Genomic DNA, 12,488 nt, shown 5'->3' with positions numbered 1-12,488 from the left:
ATAAAACAATGGGTTGGGCCATCAGTTTTTATCCCAAATGGAATGAATGAGTCAGGTGAGCTCTGCTCCTATGACCGTTGTAACAGTAAGTTTGTGGTGGGTAACACGTGGTCCCCATGGTCTCAGGGAGCCATGGGAAGGATGTCATCTCCCTTGTCACACCCACAGAAGGGGAAGGTCCCACAGCATGGCTGCAGCCATGGTTTCCAAATTGTGTTGAACACAGAGAACTGCTGTGGGACAGGTGTTAGTGTCCTACGATGCTCTCTTATGGCTGCCTCCATCTTTTTGATCACGGAGTCCAATAATGGCTCGTTGTCAGGGTTCAGTGGAAGGGCTTCCGAAGGGTCTCTTGAGATGTCAAAGAGGAGTGGTGGGTCGTGGTAGGTTACATCCCCCGACCATGAACATATTCCACTCCCATAGCAGGCACCTGTTCCTTCAGGGTAGAATTTAGGAGTCACACAATGAGCTTTCCACACAGTTGCACCTAAAAAACAAGTTGCATTATGTATGATACCATCTTTGTGGTGCTTTTAGGACTCTTTTCGTTAAAGATGTTTTTCTCAAAAGCTTTTTCTAGTGATTGATAATACTCTTCTGCACAGAATTACACAGCAACAGTAGCATTTCTTCAACTCTAAGAACAATGCACAATTTCACTGCAAACTTGCAGACATTTTTAGAAATCTTGTCATGAGAATATTTGGAGATAATAATGATGACCCAGATGGGAATTGGGTAATTCTGGGAATACCAAATTAAAATTCTACCTCAATCTGATTAGGTACAAACAAAATTAAAAATGATCCAAGGCTAAATGCCACTTTCACATCTGAAATTGACAAAAGTAATTTGGCAAAGTTAATCATTCTTTATCCTTTTCTCCCTCCCTCTTCTGTCTCTCCCTCCCTCCTCTTCCCTTCCTCCCTCCCTCTTTCTCACTCTCTTCTTTCCTTCCTTTTTTCCTCCATTTCTGTTTTCTTCTTTTCTTTCTTTCCCTCCTTCCTTCTCTCCCTCCCTCACTCCCTCCTTTCCTCCTTCCTTTCCTTCCCTTCCCTTCCCCTTCTTTCCTTCCTTCCTTTCCTTCCTCCCTCCCTCCCTTCCTTTCTTCTTTCTTCTGATATGAAATCGTTACCAAATCTATTTTCAGAGATCAATTTTATTTTTCATTTTTTATTATTTACTTATTTATTTATTTTGAGGCAGGGTCTCACTCTGTCGCCCAGGCTGGAGTGCAGTGGCAACATCTCAGCTCACTGCAACCTCTGCCTCCTGGGTTCAAGTGATTCTCCCACCTCAGCCTCCCGAGTAGCTGGATTTACAGGCATGTGCCACCATGCCTGGCTGCAGAGATCAATTTTAGATAGGAAACATAAGCATTCCCCAGCCTCTGGTAAATGAGGATTATACCGAAGTCTACTGGTGGGGTCTTGCAGAGAAGCTGTGCTTTCCTACTAAAATAGGATCAAATCATCTAACTGGATTCTTTACCGCCTTTGGTTTTTTCCCTCCTTACTGCATGGAGTGCAGGTGTGATGCTTGGAGGAACTGCAGCCACTTTGCAACCATGGGGTGAGATGCACAAGAATGAAAGCTAGCATGTCAGAGGTGGCCAAGTGGAAAAAAAGAACCCTGGTCCCATGACCGTGGCACTGAGCACTGTGTCAGCCCCATGCTCCCAACTTCTGAAATTATGATGAGAAAAAATAATAACAAAAAATTCTACTGTATAATCCTCTATAGTTAAATTCGGGAGGCTTGTGCTGTTTACGGGGCTGTTTTATTTATCATTGATCATGTCCTGCACTCATATAGAATCTTAAAAACATAGATTTTTATTTACTTATTTTTGTTTTTTTAATTGTTTTATGTGGGACTATCCACATCAAAATGAAGATACATCACACCACAAGTGACTGATCCCATCAGAGAAAATTCCTCCTGCAAATAAAGTTAAATCCAACCAAGTAAGAATTCTGGAATTTCATGCAATGACTCCAAAAGACCTTTCTTTACAGGTCTAAGGCAAACGATACTATTTGTTAATTTATATTTGTTTGCATGACTTCCATAGCGCGAATGTGGGACAGAAACAATCACTAGGATGTTAGAAAGGAAGGAAGGTGGAGATAAGCAACCACCCGGCAGGTCACGTTGAAGAATTTACTCCTCGTTGCTAGAATAATTACTTCAGTCATCCCTAAGCTGTGGGTATTCATAGTCTCTCTTTCTCTCTTGTTCTCTCTCTCATGTACACATTCACACAAGCTAATGCATACTTACACACACACATGAATCATGTTGTCTTAATTTTCTGTATCCTATAATGTTTTGACTTTTTTTTTTTGAGACAGTGTCTCACTTTGTTGCCCAGGCTGGAGTACAGTGGCACGATCATTGCCAACTGCAGCCTCAAACTTCCCACTCAGCCTCCTGAGTAGCTGGACTACAGTTGTATGCCACCATACCTGGCTAATTCTTTTTTTTTTCTTTGTAGGGACAGGGTCTTGCAATGTTGCCCAGGCTGATATCAAACTCCTGGGCTCAAATAATCCTCCTACCTTGGCCTCCTAAAGTGCTGAGATTACAACTGTGAGCCACTGTGCCAGGCTAGTATTTTGACAGCTTGAGGGGCCTCATAGACTTGGGGAAAGACTGCTCCTCCCAGGACTAGCTGATTCCTAAAAGTAGCGATATGGTTTGGCTCTGTCCCCACCCTAATCTCACCTTGAGTTGTAATAATCCCCATATGTCAAGGGCAGAGCCAAGTGGAGATAATTGAATATGGGGGCAGTTTCTGCCATACTGTTCCCATGGTAAGGAATAAGTCTCACGAGATCTGATGGTTTTATAAGGCATTTCCCTTTTCGCTTGGCTCTCATTCTCTCTTGCTTTCCACCATGTAAGATGTGCCTTCCACCATGATTGTGAGGCCTCCCCAGCCATGCAGAACTGTGAGTCCATTAAACCACTTTTTCCTGTATAAATTACCCAGTCTTGAGTATGTCTTTATTAGCAACGTGAGAATGGACTAATACAAATAGTAACAACTCACTTAGGAACACACCCTACCTATGCAAGCATCCACCTCCTTTATCTAACTCTCACACAGTAAGCTGATATTTTCTCTGTCCTAAATCAACCCAGCACCGGGTACCAGGCAGCTAGGGGCAGTCTCTGTTGCTCCAAACTTACTGTAATTACTCAAACTACCAGTGTGAAGCTGTTCACCCTGCCCTGCCTGACCTTTCCCTTGGAAAGCCTAATAATAAAGGCTGTTGCTTGGGCTCCTCATTCCTTCCTGCCTCTGCTTCCAAGCCAAGCCCTGGTGCTTCCCACCGTGAACCTGTGTGGTAGGGCATATCCCCTTCTCTCGGGAAATCTAAGTCATGAAAATATTGCAATGGCATTGGTTTGTCTGTGTCAACACTCACCTCCCTAAGTTAAAATGCTTTGAGTGGATCGGCTGTGGTGAGTCACGCCTGTGGGAGGCCAAAGAGAGAGGATCACTTGAGCTCAGCAGTTCGAGACCAGCCTGGGCCACATAGTAAGATCTTGTCTCTATTTTATAAATATTTTAAAAATTTAAAATAAAACCCTTTGGGCACAAATCTCTCTCACAAACACATCTCTCTAAAATCCTACTGCAGGCCAGGCACGGTGGCTCACGCCTGTAATCCCAGCACTTTGGGAGGCTGAGGTGGGCAGATCGCCTGAGGTCAGGAGTTCGAGACCAGCCTGGCCAACATGGTGAAACCCCATCTCTACTAAAAATACAAAAATTAACTAGTCATGGTGGCACGCGCCTGTAGTCCCAGCTGCTCAGGAGGCTGAGGCAGAAGAATTGCTTGAACCCGGGAGACAGAGGTTGCAGTGAGCCGAGATCATGCCACTGCACTCCAGCCTGAGCGACAGAGCTAGACTCTGTTGCAAAAACAATTATATGTGTGTGTGTGTGTGTGTGTATACATATGTCTGTGTGTGTGTATACATATGTCTGTGTGTGTGTGTATAAATCTCGGTTCTAGTTGTTTGATGTCATGAATTTTCACATCCTATTATACTCACTAGTAATAGTTTGTAATTACTGCACACACAGTATGTACTAGGCTCTGTGCTAAAAGCTTAAATATATTAATTAATTTGTTTTTCAAAACAATCCTGAGAAGTAGGTGCTAGCATTTTTTCCATTTTTCATACGAAGAATCTAAGACTCAGAGGAGTTAAGAAACTTGACCTAGATCACCCAACTAGGACGTAGCAGAATTTCAGATTTGAACCAGGCCCATGATCTTACTTTTATTCCATATTTCCTCTGAACATAACAAGAGTAATACTAATGAGTACAACATTAATATAAGTTTAGTACTACAGTTGGCAATTTAATAACCCTTGCCACAACTGTGAGAACATGTAGCATGAATAGTACTCTATCCATTTTATTGATAGGGAATTAATCACTTACCAGCGTTGCTCCCTGACAGTTAAAACATGTAAATGCTTTCTAGTAATGAAGACTGCAATACTAAATTCAGATTAACATGCATTCATTCACCAAATATTTCTTGAAAGTTTACGTGTTCCAGGTACTGTAGTAAAATAACTGATAAAAGTGTCATTTTTTGGGAAAGAAGTACAAGTACCATTTAACGTCTTCACCATTAAATGGAGGATAGCCTTTCCAATAAAGTGACTTCTGACTAGTGACCTTAAGAAAATTCGGATACACAGGCCGGGCGTGGTGGCTCACGATTGTAATCTCAGCACTTTGGGAGGCGAAGGCAGGCGGATCACGAGGTCAGGAGTTCAAGACCAGCCTGGCCAACCAATGAAACCCCATCTGTACTAAAAATACAAACATTAGCCAGGCGTGGTAGCAGGCGCCTGTAATCTCAGCTACTCAGGAGGCTGAGGCAGGAGAATTGCTTGAAACCAGGAGGCGGAGGTTGCAGAGAGCCGAGAATGCACCACTGAACTCCAGCCTAGGCGACAAAGCAAGGCTCCATCTCAAAAAAAAAAAAAAAGAAAAGAAAAGAAAAGAAAGAAGGAAAGAAAAAGAAAAGAAAAGAAAATGAGGATACATAGTGGATATTTTAGAGAAGAACCTTCCAGCAGAAGTGTGCAAAGACCCTGATATGGATGGCAGGTTAGAGGAATCACATGCATGGTGAGTTACAAGAGTCACAGATTGGGGAGTGTGATAGAAGCAGAGTGATTGATTCATGAGAAGAATAAGTATTAATGTCAGAGAGGTAATAGGTGCCCACATCATGTACGGCCTTATTAGGAATTTGGATTTTATTTTCATCAAGATGAAAACTCTGTGGAGTTTTCATCAAAGGAAAAACGTGATCTGGCTTAAAATATATTGTAGGAGATCACGGATAGAAGAAATAACCCATTGTCATTATTACATTACCAAATATTTTTCAGAATCATTTTGTTGTTTGCTCAGATGCTTTTCAAAAACATCTTTAGCTACTTAATTTAACTTTTTAAGTATTCAGACTTGTGAAGCTTTCTACCAATTTAGGTTTAGAGATCGTCTCCTCTCTTCTCTTCTCTCCTCTTCTCCTTTCCTCCCTCCCTCCCTCCCTCCTTCCCTCCCTCCCTTCCTTCCTCCCTCCCTTCCTTCCTTTCTTTCTTCCTTACTTCCTTGTCTTTTAATTCCTCCCAGAGCATAAGATAACACAGGACGAGGTTTGCTGTCTGAAATGCGTTCAAGTCCCCTGTTATTACAAGAGTTCAAAAACGTGATGACCTCCAAAGGATGATTAAGAAACAGAATCAGTCTTAAGTTGTAGTGTGGTGTATGGGGATCACTCTCTAGGGTCTACATTTAGTCAATGACAAAATATTTGCTGACTTTCAAATGGATCGGTGATTTCTTGTTTTTGTTTTTGTTGTTTTGAGACAGAGTCTGGCTCTGTCACCCAAGCCGGAGTGCAGTGGCACGATCTCGGCTCACTGCAACCTCCACTGCCTGGATTCAAGCAATTCTCCTGCCTCAGCCTCCCCAGTAGCTGGGATTACAGGCGCCCGCCACCACGACCAGCTAATTTTTTTTTTGTATTTTAGCAGAGACAGGGTTTCACCATGTTGGCCAGGCTCGTCTCAAACTCCTGACCTCAGGTGATCCGCCCGCCTCGGCCTCCCAAAGTGCTGGGATTACAGGCATGAGCCGCTGCACCTGGCCAGATCAGTGATTCTTGATTTTCTTGGCCATGAGGAAAATGATGCAATATGCTCTTCAAGGGCCTTTCTGCAGAATAGAGAAGATGAGATGCAAACTATTCTCATTGATTAACACCTTGGTTATAACTATATCTCTTTCTCTTACATTCAGAAAATTGTATTGGAATGCAAACGGTTGTGAGAGCTAGCACTTTCTATTGAAATAGCTGGCACATGAATATACCTGGTTACAATGCTTGGCCGAATGAGAAATGCAATGCCATTTTATGTAATTGCACTTAATATGCATGAGTCTCACACCTAGTCAATTCAGAATCTCAGAATTTCCCAATGTCGTATCCATCGAACATCTCCTGAGATGCGTATCATCCCATCTGGCCCTAAATGGCTGATTCATGCAGAACATTTTCATGTCATCCCTCAAGCCCAACCACAGGGCACCTTCAGATCCAACTCTCTTTAAAACACTTTAGTGTCCTTCTTAGGGGTATGAGAAACATTACACTGGTTTCTTTCACCATTCTGATTCTTCAAGAAAGGAAGTAGAGCTGTTATAGGCCATTTACTGACTATGTGCTGCTCTCAGGTAGCCCCACTCCCTCTGCTGTCCTGCACAGAAAAACATAGTACATGATTAACTATGTAAGACTCTCTCAGGCCCATCTTCCCAGGCAGAACACTTGGACATGTCTTTCTTCTTTATTTTTATTATTTTAAACTGAACAGATAAAATGGAATGTATCTATCATGTATCTAATGTTTGAAGTATATACATTGTAGAATGAATAAATATAGCTAATTAACATATGCATCATCCCACAAAGTTATCATTTTGTATTGAGAACACTTAACATCTACTCTCTTAGCATTTATCAATAATACAACATATTATGATCACCCGTAGTCACCGTGTTGTACAATATATCTCTGGAGCTTATTCCTTCAGTCTAACGGAAATTTGGTATCCTTTGAGCAATGTCTCTCCAGCCACCACCACCGAGCCCCTAGTCACCACCATTCTACTCTCTACCTCTGTGAGACTTCTTAATTTTTTATTATTTTATTTTTAAATTTTTGTTAACTTTTATTTTAGGTTCAGGGGTACACGTGCAGGCTCGTTATATAGGGAAATTGTGTGTCACACGGGTTTGGTGTACAGATTATTTCATCACCCAGGTAATCAGCATAATAGCTGACAGGTAGCTTTTCAATCCTCACCCTCCTCCCCATCCTTTACCCCCAAGTAGACACGGGTGTCTGTTGCTCCCTTCTTTGTGTCCATGCGTACCGATGTTTAGCTCTTGCTTAGAAATGGAAAAAGGTGGTATTCCATTTTCTGTTCCCACGTGAGTTCGCTTAGAGTAATGGCCTCCAGCTCCATCCATGTTGCTGCAAAAGACATGATCTCGTTTTTTTATGGCTGCATAGTATTCCATGCTGTTTATGTACCACAATGTCTTTATCCAGTCTGCTGCTGATGGGCCTTTAGGTTGATTCAATATCTTTGCTATTGTGAATAGTGCTGTCAAGAACATACGCATGCATATGTCTTAACGGTAGAATGATATATATCCTTTGGGTATATATCCAGTAATGTGATGGCTGAGATGAATGGTAATTCTAAGTTCTTGCAGAAATCACCAAACTGTTTTCTATAATGGCTGAACTAAGTTACATTCCCATAAACAGTGTATAGGTGTTCTCTTTTCATTTCTTTCAAGGCAGCAGGTTTCTTTCTGGCCTAGGGTGTGTCTAGAAATGTTATCCAGGAGCTAGTGCCTGGAACAGGGGCTTCACAACCCCGACCGGTGCCCTGTCCCGCTGTAGTTGAGCTGGTATTCAAGATGCAAGAAAAAAAACGCTCCTCACTATTCCATCTCCTCAAGTGGAAGGAGGGGGTCTTTCATGGAGCCGCTAGCTGGGCAGTCTGGGGCTAGGGCAGGGGTGACACCAGCACTCACTTGGCTGCCCCAGCTGGTATCTCAGTAGGTCATGTGCACCCCTCCACATACCCGCCACAATCCACTGCCTCTGGGCCCAATTCTACGCTAGAACTCACCTACGAGTTACAGGTCTTGTGGCCTAGACTGCCTTTAAGGTTGTCTGAGAAACCTGGAACAGTTTTTTAGCCCTTGGTGGCAAGGTTTGCAGAAACTCAAGTTCTGATTCCTGGGATGGGTAATTTCCCTCTGGCTAGAGGTGGTTGCAATGCTCCCTTCCCAGATGGGAGTCAGCTACGTTTGGTCTGGTTTTCCTTTCTCCTGTAAGAGACAGCACTGAGTTCAGTGACCCACAACTGCTCTGCTCTTGCTCTTCCAGCTTCCAGAGATGCTCTTTACACCACACTGCCACTGCCTAGGATAGGGAAGGGGTGGGGTCAGCGATTTAAGACTGTTTCTTCTAACTCTTCAGTGCCTCTTTCAGTGATACAACCAGGTACTATGAGAGTTCCCCTGATTTTGGGTTCTTATGGAGGTGTTTTCTACTGTGTGGATAGTTGCTAAATTTGTGTCCTTGCGAGGGGGCTGATCTGTGCAGCCTTCTATTCTGCTTTTCTTGCTCCGCCTCTCTCAGCTTAGTTTTGGTTTGTTTCTGTTTGTTTGTTTTTCCTCTGCAATGCCTAAGGCTAAAGAATGTGATCCCGTATTACTATCCTAAATATGAAAAATTCTTTAATGTCACGTGCTGGATGGAAATATTAGTTTGCAATGAGGAATACCTTCAATTGTACATATCAAAGAGTAAGAAAAAAAGCATTGGGATTTTTTGTTTTTACCTTGTGGTCCGACAACTTGAAAGAATATTCTTTTATTCCAAAGATGGTACGTGGGGGATTTTGTTCTGGAAATCAGTGCTAGGTATTTAGGTATTTGGTTGGAGAAAAGCAAACTGGTTTTTGTCTATTGATATTTAGTATATTTTATTTTTTCATGTTATCCATGACAGTGTTATGACTTAGCAAACCACAGTTACAAATAACTAAAATTGTAATTGCTCCTGCATTTTTATTTAACTCCCTCATGTGTCCTGAGAAGACCTTCTTGTTTTACCTAATGATCTCTCCAACATCCCCTGAACTCTCAAGACGTAGACACTATGTGAAGGTCAATTCAAAGACAGAAACTAAAACCCCATCCACGGGTGACTCCATGGTGAATCCCTGTGGTGTCTTTTCCCGCTAACCGATGTGTATCCGCCAAGCAGTTTTCTTTTTCACTATAAATATTATACTGTTTGACATTTTAAGACACATTGTAATCAAAATCTATAGCCTTAATTAAATGACGAATTTCAGGAAATTATCATGCAAAATGGAAGTGTTAGGAAGCCGATAATAGACACACTCTCCTAAAAATGATCTCACCACATCACACCTAACCCTTCTCACCACCTTGCAGTTCACATTCCATGGAAAAAAGCTCCTCATACTTAAGAGTGTTTTACTTTCCTTTTCCCAAGTCATGGCGATTTTGAATATTCACACTTTGCGGATATCAACACATTTCTAAAGCATACTTATCTTGATTAAAGACTGCTGAGGTCATTAAAACAGTAACAAATATTTAAGATGCATTGAACATTTTGTTTTAGAATTGGCTTTTCAATCATTTCATTACAAGCAATGCTTTCCTGCCGTTTACTTACTCCTACATCTACTATCTTCTTTTGTATTGTGCTTTGTGTTTTACAGAACGTTTACTCTTTATAAAGCATATATTTCTAACCTAGGAAAATATCAGATGGAAAGGGGATGGGAATACCTTCGATATGTGCATTCAGCAGAACTATGTGCTGCCGGGTACAGTTGCGTGAACATATACACATCTCCACTTCCTGTGAGATAAAATTTTAAGAAGGAAATTTTCTTTAGGAATCAGTCCTCCCCCAGGCCTTATTTACAATGTCTGGCTTACTGTCCACCTGTGGGTCTGTCCAGCAACCCTACAGGACCTCATATCCCTCCCTTCTCAAATGCCTACCTCTTCCCTTCCCTTCCCCCCCCGCACCACCATCAGAAAACAGGCAGAGATATGCACAGCCATCAGCTTCTCAAACTTTATTTTCATTGCCCAAGGTTAACGGCAGCATCTTCCTTCTGGTTTGCAGCTGTTTGCACAGAAATCTGCGTGAATTCTTCCTCGTCTATTTGGAGGCGGTTGATTCGGTTCACTCGGGAGTGGTCATTCACCAATTCATCGGAGACGGAGTAACGTCTTCTAACCTCTCTCCTGTAGGAAAGCACTAATACGGTCGAGGAGTCCGATGCTTTTGATTTCTTAGGAGCGGGTTCTGGCTGTGAGTCCCCCCTTGACGTCTCTGGCATCTGTTAAGAAAACAGGGAGAGGCCAGGAGGACATTATTTTGGGTGAACAGGATAGAGACTGGATAGCACGGGGGGCTTCATGACAAGAAGGAATGCAGGTTGAGGAAGGGGTTTGATCCAGAGAAGAACAAGGTTGAATCACAGAGTAGGGATCTATGGGGAAGAAGAAGAGGAGCGTGGGTAGGGTCATCTGTTAGTCCAAACTGCACCATTCTGTAAGTTCTTTGCTATTTTGCAGACCTTGGTCAAAGTGAAACATCCCATGGGGGTTCAGGCCGTGAGAAACATCCTGCCTAACCACCTGTCCGCAAGGCGGACGAAGGCCCAACTAAAGAAACATCCCTATCATATCTTGCTTGGCAACGTTTTAAGGAACACCACAATGATATTCCAGCAGAAAAAGGGCCAAACCACCTGATGCTAAGAACATCTTATCAATATCCTGCCGGGCAGCAAGCCATACTGCCCAGGCCCCTCCCACCCATACCTACAAGCACCCCAGCCTGTAAGCGGCGGTGGGCTCTGGCATTAAGCGGGCCCACCACTTCCACAATTGTCTGCAATATTCCTGTGTTGTTGTTTGAGCCGCCCCTGCTCTGTGTGTCTTTCTTTCACCCTCGCCTTCGCTTCAAAACCTAACAATCTTACCGTCTCATTCACCTCGTTGGATTCACACGGGGTGCTTCTCTTCACCCCGCCAGCACTGGATTGTTGGCCCATTGTATACATTGGTTTGTCAATGTCTGCGGAAAGCTTTGTAGCTTTTGAATCTTCGCAGTGGCCCGGAGCTCTTGCCCTCCCTATATATACCCTCCTGGTGACAAGGCAAAGCCACACCCTTGAGCTTTGTTTGATCATACAGGCAGTGTCCCATCCAATGGCACCCCTAGGGTGGCTTCGACGTCACAAAGCCCCACTGCTGACCACTCCCTGGGCTTGCGGGCGAGGGGTGACAGGGGTGTAGAGCAAACCAAATGCTGTTGTTGTTTCAGCATCCCCTGAAGATGCATCCCAAACCGATCTGCTGCCGCTCCTCATTTCTCCATGTTTAATGTTCATGGTTCACATGGAAGTCAGAGGATGACTCCTTCAAGCCCTTCCCCACAGCCATTCCTATGAAGTGATTCATTCTTTTGTCTTCCAGCCCTCACCATGACTTAGTATTTTCGATGTCTCACCTCAAATCCCCCAAGCTAGTGTGGCTACATTTATTTATTGGCGGAGATGTGAATTATCCCATTTCCCTCCTACAGTTCCTTCACATGCACCTCGAAGAGCATTTACTTTTGGGCTACTGCCAGGCACATTTCAACCCATGTTCTTTGACCCAATGTCCATGTAGTTCTTTTAAGTTTCCTATTTCCAATCTGAAATAATGGCCTTCAGTCTGTCAAAACTTTAGTGAATAAACATTCTTTACCGTGTATCCTAGTCTTGTTTCAAATCAGGGGTGTATATTTTTTTCTTTTTTTGAAATGGAGTTTCACTCTTGTTGCCCAGGCTGGAGTGCAATGGCATGATCTCAGCTCACTGCAACCTCTGCCTCCTGGGTTTCAGTGATTCTCTGGCTCAGCCTCCTGAGTAGCTGGGATTACAGGCCTGTGCCACCACGCCCGGCTAATTTTTGTATTTTTAGGAGAGATGGGGGTCTCACCATCTTGGCCAAGCTGGTCTTGATCTCCTGACCTCGTGATCCACCCGCCTTGGCCTCCAAAGTGCTGGGATTACAGGCGTGAGCCACCACACCCAGCCAGGACGGCCATTATTAAAACCACCATTGACAAGGAAATTTTGGTTACTTCTGTAGCATACAACAATTTAACATAAAATTTATAATTCACAACATACAGAAGTTATTTCAGAATTATAAGAGTTTCCCATAATTTTGGAGCACATATCAATAACATTTCTATAAATACAGCCCAAAGAAAGTCAAACACCATTTTATATTTGACGATGCTTCTTG

The 12,488-nt window shown here is 43.1% G+C and overlaps 1 protein-coding gene across 1 annotated transcript; it reads right to left on the bottom strand.

Moving 5' to 3' along the window:
• Window positions 1–10,261: 10,261 nt before the first annotated feature.
• LOC129395323 (sperm protein associated with the nucleus on the X chromosome C-like) lies at window positions 10,262–11,242 on the bottom strand. Its single transcript, XM_055106506.1, has 2 exons — window positions 11,171–11,242; window positions 10,262–10,522 (listed from the first exon to the last, which is right to left on the bottom strand). The coding sequence occupies exons 1-2, from the start codon at window positions 11,240–11,242 to the stop codon at window positions 10,262–10,264; spliced, it is 333 nt and encodes a 110-aa protein (XP_054962481.1).
• Between the last annotated feature and the right edge of the window lie 1,246 nt (window positions 11,243–12,488).

This window comes from Pan paniscus, chromosome X (assembly GCF_029289425.2).
Source record: "Pan paniscus chromosome X, NHGRI_mPanPan1-v2.0_pri, whole genome shotgun sequence".
NCBI classification, from domain to species: Eukaryota; Metazoa; Chordata; class Mammalia; order Primates; family Hominidae; genus Pan; species Pan paniscus.
The sequence above is the reverse complement of the archived record's forward strand: the minus strand, read 5'-3'. Positions and strand labels throughout refer to the sequence as shown.